Raw genomic sequence first — 20,741 nt, forward strand, 5'->3', positions numbered from 1 at the left:
TGGACCATTTCAGGCCTTTACAAAAAATCCAGCCACATTTAATTAAAATTAGCTGTTGCCTAGCAATTTAGCAACAGCACCTACCAACACTTCTTATGTACAGCATAGTTGTTTTCAGACATGCTGGATAAACAAAATACATTAGATGCAAAATGCTTTGAGCCCAACCAATTCAAAGCAATTAAGACCCAAGTGCACTGAGTACACAATTTTTCTTTTCTTTCTACTGTAGATTTAACTCAAGTTTTGCTAGGTCAAATCAGTTCTGGGCATTAGTCTGGTCAGCACACATCTTGATTAGTTTTTGGGGTGCTCTAAGGTGAGCTCATAATTCTTCTCAGCTTTCAGAATCTGATTCTGCAGAATACCATGCACACAACCTTGGAGAAAGATTATTTAAAAAGATTTGAAAGTGATAACACCTCTCTTTCCTAAATGAAGCACATGCCCTTGTGGAACTACAAATCATATTTACATGATCAGCTCAAACACTATCCAGTCATAGTCATGGCTAATATACAACTTCTATTTATTCAAACATGGCTTGGGTTGAGAATCAATTCAATTACCAAGTAATTGAACTACCATGAATCACTTAATTTTTTTTGGAATAAATTTGGATGCATACAAAATTAGAATATTAATAAGTAAAATACAGTAGCAGTAATGTTTTGTAATTTAAAGGCATGTCTATCTTTTTAAAAAGCACCCAAATTGTAGAAATATAACCAGATTTTTTTTTTTTTTAAAACTGTTAGTGTTTATGTCTCGCCATTTGCTGGATAGGCTTCTATAGGTATTTGCTACACTTAAATGTTTGGATATTGTACAAATCAAATTTTCACAGCCACTTTAAGGGCTATGCCAATGTCCGTTTACTCTAAGCTGGTACAGACCTTTTTGATGTAAAAGGAACTAAGGGTTAAATTCTGCAGTCACATACAAGAATGCTGCTGTGACAAGAAAGCCAATGTCTCAACAACTTAACCATGTTTTTATCCATTCAGTACTTAAACGTATTGCTAAACTGAACATTTTGAATCAAAAAAGTATTAGTATATTCAAATTTATTTATTTAGACAATTCTGCTGCCAACGAATTGCAACCTATTTTGCAGGGATGCTAACAACCAGCGACATTTTGTTCACTTGTTTATTTTAGGCAAACAGCAGGAATCAGCTGATAAAGGCAGCTTCAACCAACAACAAAGGTGTGTCCCTATTGAATAAACTCTCAATTCATGAACAGGAAATCAACTAAAATTACTTACAAACGAACCAATGTTTAAGTTGTACACATTTAAACAGAAAAATACATTATTCTGAAATACAAAAATCATAGATCTTAAAGATTTTCTTCCCTTTCCAAACACATTAATATTAGCAATCAATATAATTGGCAAAGATTGCAGTACAGTAGGAACTACAACTGGGCTAGTCGAACTAAAATTCTCCCACATACTGAAAAAGGGCTTATTTTTTCCACCAGAGAAGAGTATGTCCTTCCTGCAGAGTTTTGATTAGCAGAGCAATGCTCACATAACAATGGAACAAAAAAAGTCTTAAATTGGAATTTGAATTTCTGTAGTAATGTTTAGTCATTACTGCTGCACAATTCTAAATGCCATAAATAAGGAGATACTAAATTCAGCCACTGACAGTTTTGTTAAAAAGAAAATTCATTCCTATGAAAGTTGTGATTATGAATATAGGAATTTTAGGCACAAAATAGATTGATTAAATGTTTATTTTTGTAGAGCACTACAAATACATGGGCAAAGGAACTTGTTCACTGTACTATTATAGAAACAGTAGGTTTTTTCTGCAACTCAAGCTGCTAAAAAGAAGTCCCTGCTTCTCAGTAATGCTAAGTTCTAGACTTCCAGTACATCTCTGAACTTGAGATTCCAAATTTATTTTGCAGAGAGACACCAACTGGGCTGATACAACATGGAATATAAGTCCTGTTTAGTGTTAAAACAATTTTTCTTATGCACTCAGGGGATCCTTGTAGTGTATAAACTTCTCCAGAAATGTACAAAAATATGTTGAATGCAGGGAGCACAGTCCCAGCGGAATTCTAAGAACAATTCATATAATAGGCAGGAATGGGATTCTGCAAGTCAAGTAGTAGCATAAAACAAGGCACTGTCAGCTGCAAACAAACATGGTTACTACCAGTCTCAGATTGGTAGCCAACATTTTATTTCCTCAAGCACTGTTGGCAAATGCTACATTTGTCAGACACTGAGCTTAGCACTCTCCAAAAAAGGTTCAGCATAGCTTATGCAGAGGAAAGCATCTTTTACTAATATCTCAAATTCCATTTACCCACCCCCCCACCACACCATCAGTTTTCCATTTCCCCAAACGAGATTGCCAATTATTGCTGAATAGCAATAGGTATGTTCCGTAAACTATTATAATTTGTCATCTTGTTACTGTTTACCTGTTATTTTTAAATAAACCTGTTCTGTTTTTATAGCCTAAATCAACGTCCAAAAGCATGTTTGTTCTACAAATTTCAAAACCTAAGTTACCACAAGGTGGCTCGTTATATCTCTAAGAAATATTTGCAATGATTCTGATGTTTCTGATTGACTATTTACCTTAAAACTTTACTAGATATTCAGTATATAAAGATATACCCTGCCTCAGAAAAGGCACACTTATACTGCTAGTATATGAGAAAACAGCTTTGGCAGATGGAAAAGAAACTCTTTAAATGAATTCATATTAAGATGTGATGAGATGAATTCACAGTAGGTGAAAGTGCGCACACAAATGATGTTTAAATTGTACTCGTAACATGAATGCCCAAAGGAAGCAATTATTCAGAATATTTACAATTTTGTGCTCGTGCACAACGTTAAGCCCATTTACATTGTTCGTGGTTTTTTCCACTTCTTGGAAGCTCTTTTACTGTTGTCGTACTGCAAGGATTGTAATATTTTGCTGTGCTAGACCTGAGCCCAGAACTATCCTCCTTCTCAGGCTCTCTCAAGCACATCTTGTCCATTAAATTCACCACCTGCTCCCTCAACTACATTTTCACTAAACAAGTACTAGGTTTTACTGCCACAGGTATGGTATTTTTCTAGACATTTCTTTGCCACTCTGATTGCAGTTTCTGCATGCTCCATACACCCTAGTGGTATTCTTTTTCCTGCAGGATTTGTATTTGGCAGTTTTCTTTGTATACTACTTTTAATTTGTTTAATACATTTACGGTGACAGTTATGAAGCCTGAGCTTGCTAATTATAGGTTATGTATTTCAACAGCATTGAGAGCAATGCTGCTTTTAAATGATGCTATACTTGTCCTTTACTCAAGTTTTGAATATCTCCTCCAGATAACCGGCACTAGTTATTCACTCATTTCATGGTGTTCAATTCTTTTAAAGCTGTACATCTAGCACTAGACCTTTGATATAGCAGAGTGTCACATCTCAATAAACTTGATAATTCTATGGCTGCTGTTTCCCAGGGATAGTACAACCTACACTTCCTATACAGTCATTACCTAATGCCAGGTCAAGATAAGCATTGCCTAGAATGGTCATAAAGCATTACACTTACCAACTAATTCTCTTTGATTTTTCAAATTTAAATTGGGTTTTCCCATAAAAACACTTTTCCAGTTTCTCCACACCCATTTCGCCTCTCAAAAGAGTAAATTGCCCGAAATGTGGTGCTGTCTGTAGCAAGCCTAGTGTTAGATTGAATTTTTATTTGCACTTAACAGCTCATTTGTAGCTCTCCCCTCCTACAGAACCAATTTTATTTACCTTCCAAGTGTTTCCGTCTTCACTTCCTTCCTGAACTGAGTGAATTCCCAAAAGTTGTACTCAGCTCCATCTGCTAGGTTTGGATATTCCAACCATATAGTTCCCTACTCCACAGCAGCATCCAATTCCAGCATTTTATTTTTCAAGCTCTAGTCTTGATCTACATACACCTTAGTGTGGATTTCCTTCCTTTAATTTTCCTATGTCTGCTTTTTGCTCTAGGACATGTACATTGAGACAGTGTCCATACCTACCAAATGACTGCCAAACAATTCACACAACAGGGATTCAGTTTACTCCCTGGCCTCCCCTACTTACCTAACCAGTTTAAAATGATTTTTCATTACAATCTCTCCAATCTCTGTTCCTTCCTTGTTAATACTCCCTCTTCTACAAATCCTTGTAAGCATTACCAGAATCAAAATTATTTATTAAGGAAGCATTGTTGATTTCAAATTAGAATTGCAGTCACTGATTTTTTTGGTGAATTGCCATTCCTAACGAAACATCACATACACCCAATAATTTTGCATTTTTCATTGGAGATTTGAGGCAATACTTATGCATGTGAGTTTAAACACCCCTATATTATTACCCCCTTAGTTTACCCCATGTGGATTACTACAGAGTCCCTTCTTATCCTTTTCAACATTCCTTCTAACTTTTGCTCAATATGTATTGTGCCAGCTTCCCTCCGATCACTATCTACCGACATCTTTTTAAAAAAAATAGTGGTCTACTTTCTTAAGTGAAGAATCGCCCCATGACTACATTTTCTCTGACTTGCAAACTGACAATGTGAAGATCACACTGCTCAGTTTGAGACTTTTAACTTCTGGAATGATGGACAGTGGTGTGTGAATTATTTTAATTTTATAGCTAGCTTTACAGTGCTCATACATTTCTTGCTACTTTTACCAACCTCAGTCCATCATTAAAATTCTAATTTCCCTCAGCCGTGCTCTTTGCATGGCAATCTGTCCCTGTTTGTACCGATCTCCAGTTGTGACTGTTGATAGTTTTCTCTTAAGGACTATTGTTTTACCTGGTCATTTCACTGGCCAGATATGACAATTACCAGTCCTCACTCCCCTTTACTTTTGTCTGTCTTTTGTTACATTCTGTACCTCGCTCCTTAGTTATGTTCATGTCCATTATCATCTATTCACCACAATATTTTTCTCACTATTGACATGTTCAATTAATCCCATACCTCTTGGGATCTATGTACCCAGCAGAACCTTTTACAATTTCTCACGCTTCCTGGCTGTTCCCTAGAAGAGCCCCCATCAACACCAAATCCAAGAGGCAGAGACTGGAGTACAACTGGCTTAGCCATTCATTGCCACACCAAGTTCTATTGCATCTGTTTTTTCCTTTCCAAAAAGGCTATCTTTTTGGAGACCAAGAATAACTAGTTTTCTTTCCTCCACTAAATCCTGCCTTTAAGCTTCTCTCCCCTACCTGTCCAGCCTAACGTCTAAGCATGAGAGGCGCATGATCTTGTCACCAAAGATAGACACCATCATTCAGCTGCTTCTGTTGCTTGGTTATCAAGCCAAATTCCCCAGCAAGTTGTTATACCCCACCACCCTCCTTCCAAAAAAAAAGCACAACCTAAGACTACAGCTCCATCTTCCTTCCAGGCCCTGTCGAGTACATCTTGTCCATTAGGCCAACCTTTTACTCCCTTAATGCCATTCCTACTAAATTGCTAAGCAACCAACTTTTCTCCCTAGCACCAACAATGCAAATGGCTTTTTCTTTAGGTACTGATCCTTCCCTTTCAAAATTGCTGCATCACCTCACTCCTCAAATAAAAAAATCCCTTTGCAAAATACCATCGAAACTCCATTTGCCTTTAATCCCGCAAATCCCCAAATGCATGGTCGCTTCTCATACTTGTGCCCATCTCTTCAGAGCCCCCTCAATGAATTTCTCCATTTGGCTATCTTTCCCACAGGACCAAATTACCCCAAATAATGTCAAAGATATTCTTGATGATTGTGACCACAGCACATGGCCCTTCCTCAGCTGCTATTACACCATTCTGCTCCAACACCTCTTTTTGTTCTCCAGTTACATGTTCTCACTTGTGGTTTCATACCTTTCCAAATGTAGCTATAGAATCTCCAGCAGCTGTTTCACTTTCTACCATCCCTTTAATCATTCCAATCCTCAACCTCATCCTCAAAACATGCTGCCTTTCGACAACATGATCCATGCATGGGGATCAGCCTCCACAACTATACTGATCACCATCTCTGACCGCCTCTATTGTTTGACATCCCGTCTTGGGTGAACCGCAATTTCCTCAATGCTTGGAAGACCAAAATAATTCTTTCGGCCCCCTCAAAAATTTCACATTATACACCTTTTCCATCACAAAAAGCTGCCCACTTCCAACTCTAACATCAACTCCTGCATCCTTACCTCAGATCATGTGCTGCTGAAACCCTCATCCACTTATGAGACACTTCTAGACGACTATTGCAATGCATTTCAGCTCAACATTTGAATCTCTCCAAAGTGGTCTCTGCCCATCCCACAGTACTGAAACAGCTCTGATAAAAGTCACAAATTACATCCCATGCGGCTGACAAATGTAAATGCCCACCCCTTGTCGTTCTTTAGTTGTCTGCCACCTTTGACACACTTTCACGCCATCCTCCTTTAGTTCCTCTCCACTGTTGGTCAGCTGGGTGGCACTGTCCTCATCTGGTTCATAGCCAGCAAATCATTTGCAATGGCTCCTCTTCCTGCTGCTGCACGGTTACCTCTGGTGTAGTCCAAAGATCAATCATTGGCCCTGCCCTATTTCTCATCCACATGCCGCCCCTTGGCAACATCAGCCAAAGGTACAGCGTTCGATCTCTCATGTACTGATGACACCTAGATCTACCTCACCACCATCTTTAGACTTCTCCACTGTTGCTAAATCATCAAACTGCTTATCCAACATCCAGTACTGGATGAGCATAAATTTCCTCTGATTAGATACTGGAAAGTCAGTCACCACTCCAAACTCTGCAACAGTCAGAGATTAAGCCAGTTTGCTCGCAACCTTGGTATCATATTTGATCTAGAGATAACTTGCAACCTCACATTCATGCCATCACTAAAATCACCTATTTCCAACTCTAACATTGCCCAACATCACCCATCTCAGCTCATCTGCTGTTAAAACCTTCATTTCAGGACTTTGTTAGCTCTAGGTTCAACTATTCCAATGCATCCCTGGCTGATGTCTCACATTCTGCTCTCCGTAAACTTGAGGTTATGCAACTCCGCTGCCTATGTCTCAACTTGCAAGTCAACATGACCCCCTATCATGACTCTCGCTGACTGCAGCTCCTGGTCAAGCACCATCTTGATTTTGAAATTCTCATGCTGCTTTTAAATTCCATCATGGCCTCGCACCCCTCTGTAATTGCCTCCAACCCGACAACCCTCCAAGACACCTGCATTCCTCTAATTCTAGCCTCCTATGCATTCCCAATTATAATTACCCCAACATGCTTTCAGTTGCCTGTGGCCCAAAGCTTTGGAATATCCTCTCCATCCTCTGCCTCTTTTTTCCTCAAGAGGCTTTTTAAAACCTACTCTAACCAAGCTTTTGGTCATCTGATCAAATATATCAAAAAGCTCAGCACGTTAGTTCTCATATGTTCCTGTGAAGCGCTTTGGGATATTTATGTTAAAGATGCCAAAAGTTGCTCGTTATTGTTGATATCCCATCCTCTACAGTTTACAAACTTCAGCTGATATCCTAACCCACATCAAATCCAGCTCACCCACCTTCACTCTTAGCTGATTTACAATGGTTCCTAAACTCTTGACTTCAGTTTAAAATTGTCATATTTGTGTTAAAATTCTTTCACGACCTTGGCCCTCAAGATATCTAGCTTCCTGCAATCCTACAAATACTGAAATAGAAACAGTTCTGTTTCATGGCATTTTCAATGTTTTAATGATTTGGGTGCAAGCTGATGCTGACAGACATGCTACAAATTTTCAGTATGTATTGTCACATTATTCAATTATATTCAAGTAGGTGGCACCTGCATGGCAGTTAACTATTCTTACAAGCTACTATTTGCCTGAATACACACATTAAGTATATAAAGTATTATCTTGCTTTACTGCACTTTTACAACAAATATCATACAAAACTTAATACATGAAAAAGAAGCTTTGAATAAGAACAATGAAAAAAGTCAGTTCAGCTGGCTGCAATTCAGTCCCTGAAGTACAAAATGACCACAGTGAGATATTGCACACTGACAGCCATAATTTAAAACATCCTACAGATGAATTTTGATCATTTCCAAATGAACCAGAAATTTGGAGTATTAAAAATAATAACACCATTAAGTCTCTCAGTTCTACAGTCTATAAAACTGAATTATCCAGGATAATGCACAAGATCAAAACTGAATTCCCCTTATGTTTGGAACATAAAATATTAAAATGATTAAGCCGAATTCTAACTACTGTACCTGCTCTTTGACTGAAGCCAAAATGGTGGTTGCTGTGGTCTCAGACTCCATGGCTGGATCAGTGGGAGGCTTCCCACGCGGGCAGCAGCCCCTATTCCATCAATAGGAACCTGTCAGTTGAAGACATGTTACCTAAACATACCAAAGAAAAAAATCCTTTGAAATAGCCTTAGTTACCACCTTCCTCGTAATCATGCCTGGACAAGCATGCACGTTTTTAAACAGCAATTCATTTAACAGGAAAACTTCCCATTCTCGTTTGTTTGCTTGTCTCTCAATGCTGCTTCCCGAGAGCAGGAACGCTTAAAACACCTTGAAATAATTCATGAAAATAATCAAAGAGAAAGGCATTCAACTCAATTCTTGCACCAGTGGTAGGTGATGCCGCTTACCTTATATCCTCTCATTCTGCCTTTTCCCACGTTATTTAACCAATATTGTCAATAGCAACTAGTGCCAAAACAGTCAACTTCTAATAACCAAAAACCTGAAGATGCTGCAAACACAGATTAGCAAGCACCTGTAGAAAGGTTAGATGAGTTAACACTTACAGCGCAGAGCTCTAACATTTTGAATAACCTTTGACACCCAAATCATTAACTCATCGGTTCTCTGAAGATGTTGACTGACCAAGTGCTTCTAGCATTTCCTGCTTCTGTTTTAGAAACAGGGGAGAGAAGGCGGCCTGCAGGGGGATGCCTGAATGTTGATGTGCCAAATGGTGGAAAATCTCTCATTATTTGCCCTCCGAAACCAGTTCTGTAATTTGGAGATTCTCAATTAGATCCTTGCCTTCAACTTTTGCCCCAGTGCCAAAAATTCCCAATTTTTCAATTCTTTCAACATCCCTGAATAACAATGATTTCATTTTTTTTTTGGAAACAGAAGATTTTTTCTTCCTCCAAATGCTACTGAGCTAATACTTTGAATATTCATTCATCAAGGCTCCTTTGCACTATAAGAATTCCCCCGGTGTACCTTTGGGGTACCCCCCAGCTCAGAGCTTACAGGCAACTGTGTCCGTTAAAAATATTGTATAAAATAAAAATAAATAGAAAAGGCACTAAATAGGTTGGCATCACAAAGTCACCCTGTCCAGATGAAATGCATCCTAGTTTAGAGGGAAGCAATGGTGGAGACAGCAGAAGCTCTGATCACAATATATTAATCCTTCTTGGATACTTGAGTGGTACCAGAGGAATGAGAGATTATAACTGTTGCAGTCCAGTTCAAAAATGGGAGAAACCTGGTAATGACAAACTAGTCAGTCCAACAGCATTGGTGGGAAAAATATTACAGACCGTTGCAGAGGAAGAAAAAAATCTTGCTTAGAAAAATGGGTTAACAAGGGGCACTCAGCATGGATTTAAGGCAGTTTGAGTTATTTAATAAAGTAGTAGAAGGTTAAATAAGGTGATGTAGATGTTTATTTGGACTTTCAGAAGGCATTTGATAAAAGTAGCAGAAAAGAGAAGCAACTGGGATTAAAAGGCCAGGGATAACTTGGGTACATAAGGGAGATGGTGGAATCATGGTAATGTCACTGGAGTAGTAATCTAGAGACGCAGGCTAATGCTCTGGGGACATGGATTCAAATTCCACCATGGCAGCTGGTTGATAAATCTGGAATGTAAAGCTAGTCCCAGCAGTGGTGACCATGAAACTATCAATTGTCATAAAAACCAAATGCTTCACTAATGTTCTTCAGGGAAGGAAATTTGCCACCCTTATCTGGTCTGTGTTATGTGACTTTAAACCCAAAGTCATGTGGTTGACTCAACTGCCCTCTGAAATGGCCTAGCAAGTCACTCAGTTCAAGGGAAATTCAAGATGGGAAACAAACGCTGACCTTTCTAGTGTCACCCACATCCCACGAAAGAATGAAAATCATACACAACTTGGGTGGAAAGAGGGATGTGGTCCCTGCAGTCAGAATTTGGGAGCTAGGTAAGAAATTAGCAATCAGAATCTCAAAAGTAGTAAACTCAAGATGACTCCTGATACCACTTGAGTATAGAAATAGGTGGTGCAGTACAATTCCCCAGAATCAGTATTAGGATCAAAGCTGAATTTGAGCACAGGAGTAAAATTTAAGTTTGCAGATAACACAAAACTTGGCAACAGAGCAGTGAGGTAGCAGACTTAAGAACAAACTGAGGAGAACAAACTGGCAGAAACAACTTAATGCAGGCAAGTGAGAGGAACAAAATGGAGATAGTGTAATCTAAATGGTTTACACAAAGGCAGAATACTGCAGATGTTGGGAATTTGAAATAACAAAATAATACTGGAAAGCCTCAGCAGGTCTGGCAGCTTCTGTGGAGAGAGAAACAAAGTTAACATTTCAGGTCTATGACCTTTCATCAGAAATGCAAAAGTCTTATAAACAAGTTTGGGAAAGTGAAAGGAGGAGAACAAAAGGGAAGGTCTGTGACAAGGTAGAGGGCAGGAGAAATGAAATGACCAAAGGAGATCAGAAAACAAACCAGCGAAGAAATGTGAAAACAAAAATGGAGCAGAGGTTATCATCTAAAAATGTTGAAACCAATGTAGAGTCAAGGTGGCTGTAAAATGCCCAACTTATAATTATATAGCACCTTTAACATAATGAAACATCCCAAGGTGTCTCAAAGGAGCGTTGCAAAACAGAGGGATGTTGAACCACACAAGTTAGTAGGTCTGATGGCCTTGATCAAAAACCTTGATCAAACAGGTAGGTTTAAGGAGCGTCTTAAAGAGGGAGTGGAGATAGAGAGCTGTGTGGTGGGAATTCAGAGCTTGGGGGCTAGGCAATGGTGGAGCAATTATGATTGGGAACGCAAAAAAGACCAGAATTAGAGGAGTGCAGATATCTCAGGATTTTGTGGTTAAGGCAAGGCCATGGAGGGATTTGAAAAAAATAATTTTAAAATCAACGTGTTGCTTGACGGGGCATCAAATGTCTGTCAGTCAGCAAGCACACTGGAACAGGCTTGAGAGTTAAGACACGGACAGTAGAGTTTTGGATGACCAAGTTTGCAAAAGGTCTAATCAGGTTGGAAAATAGCAAATATGACTCCACTATTCAAGAAAGGAGACAAAGCATGAAACTGCAGGCCAGTTAGTTTAACATCTGTCATACGGAAAATGCTGGGAAAAATTGAGGTGGTTAGAGCAGGGCACTTGAAAAACTCAATGCAATCAGGTAGAGCCAACATAGATTTGTGAAAGGGGAATCACATTTGACTAAATGTATTGGCGTTCTTTGAGAAAGTTACAAGCAATGTGGATAAAAGGGAACCTGTGGATATGCTGTACTTGGATTTCCAGAGGCATTTGACAAGGTGCCACACAAAATAAGAACTTGTAGTGTAGGGGGGTAACATTAGCACAGAGAGGATTGGTTAGCTAACAGGGAGCAGAGTAAGCATAAATGGGTCATTATCAGGTTGGCAAGCTATTACTAGTGGAGTGCCACAGAGATCAATGCTAGGGCCTCAACTATTTACAATCTATGTACAGTCAGTCATACAGCACAGAAACAGGCCCTTCAGCCCAACATGTCCATGTTGGCCATCAAGCACCTACCTATTTTAATCCCATTTTCCAGCACTTGGCCTGTAGTCCTGTATGCTATGGCATTTCAAGTGCTCATCCAAATGACCTTGAAGAGGAGATCGAATGTATGCTTGCTAAATTTGCTGATGACACAGATAGGTAGGATAATGAACTGTGAAGAGGATATAAAGGAGCCTGCAAAGGAAAATAGATAAGTTTAAGTGAGGAGGCAAAAATTTGTCAGATGCGGTATAACGTGGAAAAATGTGAACTTGTCCACTTTGGCAAGGAAAATAGAACAGCAGCATATTATCTAAATGGAGAAGGATTGCAGAACTCGAGGTACAAATGGATCTGGATGTCCTGATACATGAATCACAAGTTAGTAAGCAGGTACAGCAAGGTGATTAGGAAGGCAATGGAATGTTGTCATTTATTGCAAGGGGAATGAAATATACAAGTAGGATGTTTTGCAACAGTTATATAGGACGTTGGTGAGGCAACATTTGGAGTATTGCATACTGTTCTGGTCTCCTTATTTAGGAAAAGACACAAATGCTTTATCAGTAGTTCAGAGAAGGTTCACTCGACTGAAACTTAGGATGGGGTTATTATCTTTTGAGGAAAAGCTGGGTCTGTATCCATTGGAGTTCAGAAGAACAACGGGTGATCTTACTGAAACAAGATCCTGAAGGGACTTGACAGGATGGCACCAAGTGGATGTTTCTCCTTGTGGGAGAGACTAGAACTAGGGGGCATAGTTTAAAAATAATGGGTCACCCACTTAAGACGGAGATGAGATGAAAATTTCAATGTGTTATGAGTCCTTGCAGCTCCCTTTCCCAGACAGTGATGGAGACAGGATTATCTAATATTTTTAAGGCAGAGGTAGATTGACTCCCTAGTCAGTCAAGTATCAGGGGTAGGCAGAACATGGAGTTGAAGCCACAATCAGATCAGCCATGATCTTATTGAATGGTGCAGCAGGTTCGAGGGGCATATTCCTGCTCCTAATCACGCTTAATACCTTTTCCCCAAAAGGAGAGCAAAAGTTAAGAAGGGACAGGAAGAATTGGAAATGGACCATGTTAATCTGAGAGAAGGAAGGAAATTGGAAGCAAAGTAAATAAAATTTTCCAGTTCAGGGCAAGAACAGGAAATGGCACCAATACAGTCAAAGTACCAGAGAGTTGAGGGAGAAGGCCGGAGTTGGACTGGAATATAGAATATTCCATGTATTTCACAAAAAAGGCAGACATAACAAGAACCCAGGCCGATATCCATCGCACCACCTTTTATTTGGAATAGTTCAATGTGAGAACAAGTTCAACCAGACAGAGGGTGTTGGTTGTTTGGGTCTCTGTTTAAGGAAGAAGCAGAGAGCTCTCAAGACTATCTTGGTGGGGAATGGATATGTAGGAGGGTTGGATGTCCATGGTAAAAGGGAGATGATAAGGGCCAGCAAATGTCACTAATGTGAGTGCGAAGAGACTGAACAAGGGAAGCAAAAAAAGTAGAGTTGAGATAGGAAGAAAGCAGTTAATGGGAAGGGAAGAGCTGAAACACTGGGTCTATCAAAGCAGTCCAGTTTGTGAATACTGGGAAGGAGGAAGAAATGGGCTGTTCAATGTTGGGCAACTATGAGGTTGGAGACTAGAGGGAAGATTTCCAGAGGAGAGGAGGTCATAGCTCAGGGGAGATATGAGATGGTGTTGGAAAGTTGATTTCAGCCTCTGCTACGTAGAGGTTGGCATGCCAGACAACAGCAACACTCGTCAACAGGTTTAATGACAATGTTCGGGTTACACCTGAGAATGCAGTGCTGCAAGTTCTGAGATCATTTAGAATGAATGAGGGGAGCAGAGAAACTAAGATGCCAATGATTTAGCACTTCTCAATGATCTAGAGTGGGTAAGAGGCCAGAGGGAGGCGTCCAGGCAGAAAGTACAGGACACTAGCTCTCAACATTGAGTTCTACAATTTAAAATTATAACCTCTGCTCCAGTTTGGTTTTGTGTTGCTTTATTGGTTTATTCTTCCATCTCCAATTCCTTTACCTTGCATTTGGACAGCAGTTACCTGCCACACCTCGAGATACATCTTTTGTTTCTTTGTTTGTCATATCTCCACACTCTGTCTTTGTCATTTCATCTCTCCTGCCCTCCACTTATCAAAGATCTTCCCCTTTTGTTCTTCTTCCCACTCCCCCCTATCACTTGTTCAAAATCTGTCACATTTCTAACTTCAGTTCTGATTATAGTTCATTGGCCTGAAACAATAACGCTGTTCCTCTTTCCCCAGATACTGCCAGATCTACTGAGTGTTACCTGCATTTTGTTTTTATAATCTAAGTTGTACTATTTTGAGCAAATGCAAGAACAGAGGGACCAAGAGTCGAACATTCAAAACCTGTGTCAATTTGCTGTCACCTTTTTAAGCAATTAAAATATAAGGGACTTTTGGGGGTTTGCAGTAGGGGCATTGAATACTAAAACAAGTCATGCTAAACTAACAAATCAACAGATTACAAATTAGGACTCAGCTGCAGCATTGTATCCACTACTGGCACCACATTTAGCAAGGATGTCAAGGCCTTGGAAAGCATACAGACAAGGTTTACCAGACTGATTCCAAGAATAAGAATGTTCATAAGAAATAGGAGCAAGAGTGATTCATTTGAACCTTCATGTCTACTCCACTATTCAGTAAGATCACAGTTGACCTGATTGTGGCCTTCACTCCACTTTCCAACCAGCCTCCCATAACCTTCAACTCCCTCTATAGATTAAAAATGTATCTAGCTTAGCCTTGAATATATTTAATGTTCCAGCCTTTGGTGTTCTCTGGTGAAAAGAATTCCAGATTCCCTCAGGAAAGACCTCACCTGTCTTAAATAGGAGATTTCTCATTTTGAAACTGGGCCCCCTAGTTTTAGAATCCCCCAAGGGGAAATCATTCGCTCAGTACCTCTCAAGCTCCTTCAGAAGCTGTGTTTCAATCAGATAACCTCTCATTCTTCTAAACTCCAATAAGTATAGCCCAAGCTGTTTAACCTTTCTTCATAAGACAACCCTCATCCAAGGAATCAGTCTAACTAACCTTTTGAACTGCTTCCAATACAATTATATTCTATCTGAAGTAAGGAGGCCAGAACTGTACATGAATACTTCAGTGCTGTCTCACCCATAACCTGTACAGTTGTAGCAAGACCTCCATACACCTATATTCCATTCCCATTAAGGCCAACATCCCATTTGTCTTCCTAATTACTTGCAAGCTACCTTTTTATGATTCACGATTTCCCTCCTAACAGCACTGTGTTGTAGGAACACCCACATGTTCTGCAGCAGTTCAAGGTGACAGCACATCACCACCTTTGCAAGGGCAATTAGGGATGGGGAATAAATGCTGGCTGAGCCAGTAACATCCACATCCCATGGACGGATATAATAAGTGTGACACCCAGATCCCTCTGTACCACAGCATTCTGCAGCTTATCTATTTAAATAATCTGCTTTTCTATTCTTCCTACCAAAGTGGACAACCTCACATCTTCCCATATTATGCTCCATCTGCAAAATTTTTGTCCACTAACTTAATCTATCTATATCCCTTTTCAGACGTTGCGACCTCCTCCCAACTTGCTTTCCTACCTATAAACAAATTTGGCTACAATATACTCAGTCCCTTCATCCAAGTCATTAATATAGACTGTAAATAGTCGAGGCCCCAACGTTGATTCCTGTGATGCTCCTAGTTACAGTTTACTAAATTGAAATTGACCCATTAGTACCAACTATTTCCAATTAGCTAGCCAATCCTCTATCCATGCTATGACCCCCAACATGAGTTCTTTACCTTGTGTAATAACCTACGTGGCACCTTACAGAATGTCTTTTGGAAATCCAAATACACCAGACTTATCCACCCTGCTTGTTACATCCTCAAAAGAACTGTAATAAATTGTCAAACATTATTTTCCTTTCATGAAACCATTGATTCTGCTTGTGTTATGATTTTGTAAATGTCCTGCTACAGTCTTTTCATTCAATTTGATACAATCCTTAGCTTCCTTAGTCAGTCAGTCATACTGATACATCCGTCTCAGTTGTGCAACAAGATTGAAGACAGTCAAGATTGTTTACCTTCAGACAGACAAAGCATGAAAAAGCCTTTGACCTAACCTCAATAACTGGCAAATTAAATCATTAATTAGATGAAGCACAGAAAAGCAATTAAAATTAACATCACCTCTATTTTTGGAGTGCACTGGCGATTTAAATGTGCGGCACCTTTAAACATTTTTGCCCAGCCGTAGGCAGGATAATTTAAAACAGCCAACTTGTGTGTGGCCTTTTGGGTTGCTTAGAGTGAATACTCAGCCAATGCACATCAGAAAGAGTAGACTTGCATGACCAACTTGTTAGTTTTTGGGGTTTTGAGCCCCCTATTATGGGAATTAATTGGCAAAAAGTTAAATCATGAGGCTGCTTTACCAAGATAAAGTCAGAACACGTTTATTAAGTTTAGGTAAACCGCAGCAATTAACTCAGGTAGTGAGTTATAGTCTAGCGTGGGCTATATACTTCCCATATGACGACTGGACAGGGAATGCATGGTGACTTTGCTTCTTGTAGCTTTTACTCATCAGGCTCTTCTGTTTTTCTCTCTCGTCTCTTGTTTTGTCTGTTTTTGTTTTCTAGATTTTTCCATTTAAATCTGATCAGGAGGACCTCCTATCCTGACCCAGCTAAGCACTCCCTCTCCCCAATCATTCTCAGCCTTGTAGTGATCATGCTTTCCTTGACCAACCATGAATAGTTTAGGTGGCTGTTGCTAATTTTACTTATTTTTGTAATGCTGTGTGCACTTACTACTATCTCAAGGCTTTTACATCCAATGCTTTATCTCGTAGAGAGAAATCTACATTCCATTCTTACACTCGCAGTTTCGCACAGACAGCCTTCAAGGTCTTAGCGTTTTGCTGGTCAGCAGCAAAACTTGCTCTTAGCATCTTTTCTATAAGGTGCCCTATTTCGTTTTACTATACCACCAAAATAAGTTCTGAATAAGGCTAGATTTTAACTATTAGTATTCTGGTTAGTAACCGAATGGTCTTACAAACTTTAGGACTTTTATTTTGAAAACACCAAGAGGTAGCATTCCAAGTTGATCGGGGTGGGGGGGGGGGGGTGCAAAGAGGAGATTATTACATAAAATGATATACTAATTTGAAGTCTCTTGTGCTACAATTGACACAAGAACCAAAGGAAATACATGAAAGCAAGACTTAGCTCATTACTAATAATCATCTAAAAATAAAACAGTGTAGTCAAAGGAGGAAAAAATACTAAAATAGGAATTGGAGGAGAAAAGGTGATATCAGACAAGAGTGGATTAATCAAGGCAAGCCAGCATGGATGGTGACTTTTCTTGTAGCTTTTCGGCATCAGTCTCTTCTGTTTTTCTCTTTTGTCTGTTCTTGTTTTCTAGATTATTCCACCATGTAAATCTACACAGGAGGATCTCCTGCCTGATCTAATTAACCCCTCCCTCAACACTGATGAGCTGTATATGGGCTTCAAAAAGATGTTTGAAGAAGTTCCACATAATAGACTTGCCAAGCTGTAGCTCATGGAATAAAAGGGATAAAGCATGGCTACAAAGTTGGCTGAGTGACAGGAAGCAAGATCAGAAAAAACAGTTATTTTCAGACAGAAGGAAGGCATATAGTGGGGTTCCCCTGGTGTCATTACTAGGACCACTGCTCTTCTTGAGCTATATTAATGACCTAGACTTGGGTGCATGGGGAACAATTTCAAAAACTGAAGATGTGCAAGTATTGTGAACTGAGAGGAAGGTAATGATAGACTTCAAGAGGATATACCAGGTACAATGGGTAGATACATGGCAAATATGATATTTAATATAGAGAAGTGCAAAGGGATATATTTTGGTCAAAAGAATGTGGAAACAATAAAATGGTACAATTCTGAAAGGGGAAGTGTGATGTGGGGGCATGACGACCTTGCACCCGGACACAGTACAGTAAGGAAAATTTATAATTTCTTTAAACTGTCTGTGGAATGTGTTTTTAAATAATGTTTGAGAAAGACTTCAAAAAAGCTAGTCCATGTGACCTGGCAACCTTTGGCCTGGAAGCAATACCAACAGAAAGAAAGTTAAGACAGAAGCAGTGTGGCCAGACAGAGGTGAGCTGGAGGGTGAAGGTGATCACAGATGCAGAAACAAAGATAATAGACAGACAAAGTGGAACACAGAATTAAGAGATGTAGCAAACTAGTTTCAGTTTACACACATTAATTTGAGAGATCAATTTTCCTTTTTGGCAGAAAAGAGACAAGAGCTCTTAGGGGTACTGTGCAAGCTGGTTAAAAAGGTCAAAGCTGGAAAGGTGTGAGAATAGCTTGGAGATGCTAATGATTGGGCATGTTCCTCAGAAGTGACAAATCATGAACCGGTTGTTATACGTTGGTCAATTGAAAAAGAACTCTAGAAAATTACACCATTGTGTAATTGTGCTGGTTCCTTTGGTTTATGGTTCCCTCATGGAGATTGTAACAAGGGTATATGTGCATAAATCATTGAAGGTGGCAGGGGAGGTTGAGAAAGTGGTTTAAAAAAAAAAAAAGCACACAGAAGCCTGGACTTTATTATTACCAGCAAAGAGTACAATAGCAAGGTAGTTATGATGGATTTTTACAAAGTATTGTTTGCCCTCAAGTAGAACAGTGTTTGATTTTTGGCACTGCAAAGATTCGAAGGTATTTAGAGAGAATGCAGAAAAGATTTAAGAATGGTTCCAGGAATGAGGGACTTGAGATGTGTTTAGATTGGAGAAGCTGGGGTTGTTCACCTTGAGAAAGTTGAAGAAATTTGATAGAAGTGTTCAAAATCATGAGGGGCTAAGCAAAGGAGAGTGAAACTGTTCTCCAGAGGACTCATTGGAAATTTTGCACAATAAGTGGTTATGATCTGGGATGCACTGCCTGTAAGGTTGCAGGCAGATTTGGTGTGGCTTTCCAAAGTGATTCTATGATCAGCATGGTGATCTAGGGATCTGGGCTACAATCCCTCTCATGTATGCCATTCATAAAACGACCCGAGTCATAGCTTCAGGGCAACTTAATGTTAGAGGAACGAGGGATAACTGGATGATCAACAACTCTTTGATCTCAACAAAGAAATTGAATGGTGACTTTCTAGGAGGTGTATAAGACAATTCAACAGGATGGACCAAGAAAACCAAGACCAAGAAATATGCTAGGGCAAATGTAGGAAAGAGAACAAGTAAGCTGCAGAATCTCAGCTGAGAAAGGTGGTCGAGGCCAGGACACTGGATTTATTTATGAAATTGCTAGATGTCAGGGAGATGGAAAGATGAAATAAAATAGATTAAAGGAAGAAAGCACACAAACAAGATGATCAATTTTGGACAGCCATGCTCTTTTTTTTTTTATATACACAGACTGAATTTTTTTTATTTAATACTGTTCATTCATTTGAGTAGTTGTACTGCTGTGATGCTTTTGACTCTTCATTGGTACTTGTCATTTTGCACTCGTATTCCATTGCCATGCACTCTCCCATTGTAGTTACAGTGTCAGGCAGCTAGACAGTCAAATGGAAGGCTTAGGGCATGATAGCTGTGTCTGGAGCTGATGCCTAAAGATATTTGTTGGAATTGCTATGAACTTACTACTTTGGGGTGTTGATTATTATTTTAAGGCCATTGAATGTGCAGAATTACCACTGACATGAATGCCAACCAACTGTCACATTTGACACTACTACAGACCATTTCGTCTCCATGCCCACTAATCTGAACACAATAGTAAGCATCTGAGTTGGCCAAGAGTTGAAGGCAGCTTGTTTTTGTTTTAAAAAAGCTAGGCCTCAGTTGTTACAACAACAATGTAGGCATTCATTAAAGGTGCTCAATTGCAATGTTGTGTGTTATGGAGGTTGCCTTCAAAGTTACTGGTGGTGCCACATAGATAACAAACAGCAATACTGACATAGGCAAGGAGTCAGACATTCAATGGAATTCAACTGCTGTACTAGCTTCAGTTTGAAAGTAGATCTGTAGATGCAAGCATCGATGTAACCCTGGGAGAGGCATTTAGCATATCAGAGCTTCCACCTACACCATTGACCTCCAAACAACAACTTCAACGCACCCGCAGTGGAAATGTCTCATCTAAACTATCCTGAACATCACTTACGCCCTTCCTTTGAGGTGTGCGCAGCTATGCTTGTGAGCAAACTGGTAGGAGTCGTTACATTCGCAAGGTTGGGGGGGGGAGGAGGCAGGCAAAAATCTGCCAATACAAAATAACCTGAAACACAAGGCGGGGTTTAAAGTGAAATAGCCACAACACAATCATTTTAATCTGTACTGTAGCTACGTACTATTGACAGCCTCATTTAAACATTTTCTTGCTAAATTTTAATCCTACAAAGGTATACAGTTCCAACAGCTTTATGAAACCAATGAGATTTGTTAATATCAGTTTTTGTGTTCATTAAGAATTTGTTAATTACATCTGAATGATTTTGACCGAGTTCAAATGGGTGTGGAAAAAGGAAAAGCAGTTTAGAAAACTCTTCAGGCTTCATTTGGCAATTGCTCAATAACGTAAATCATGTTCAGGACATCTGATTTTATTGCACTTAAATTTGTCTCTTCAAAATGTTCTTTACATACTCTGCAAAAAAAAAAAAATCCCTCAGTTGGAGTTGTATAGAACCTTGATGAGGCCACAGCTGGAGTACTGTGTGCAGTTCTGGTTGCCACATTATAGGAAGGGTGTGATTGCACTGGAGGGGGTGCAGAGGAGATTCACCAGGATGTTGCCTGGGATGAAACATTTAAGTTATGAAGAGAGGTTGGATAG

The 20,741-nt window shown here is 39.5% G+C and overlaps 1 protein-coding gene across 3 annotated transcripts in view; it reads right to left on the reverse strand.

The window, feature by feature from the left end:
• pkp4 (plakophilin 4) overlaps positions 1 to 20,741 on the reverse strand; it is a 179,576-nt gene that overhangs the window by 131,064 nt on the left and 27,771 nt on the right. Inside the window, exons 2-3 of one of the 3 annotated variants that reach the window (XM_041201034.1) lie at positions 11,854 to 12,018; positions 8,287 to 8,418 (exon numbers count right to left, since the gene is read on the reverse strand). In XM_041201034.1, coding sequence (XP_041056968.1) covers positions 8,287 to 8,337 — 51 coding nt within the window. In that variant the 5' untranslated portion in view covers positions 8,338 to 8,418; positions 11,854 to 12,018. The remainder of the gene's footprint in view (positions 1 to 8,286; positions 8,419 to 11,853; positions 12,019 to 20,741) is intronic. The other 2 variants (XM_041201035.1, XM_041201036.1) reach the window with 2 other exon arrangements.

Source organism: Carcharodon carcharias, chromosome 12 (genome assembly GCF_017639515.1).
Source record: "Carcharodon carcharias isolate sCarCar2 chromosome 12, sCarCar2.pri, whole genome shotgun sequence".
Lineage (NCBI taxonomy): Eukaryota > Metazoa > Chordata > Chondrichthyes > Lamniformes > Lamnidae > Carcharodon > Carcharodon carcharias.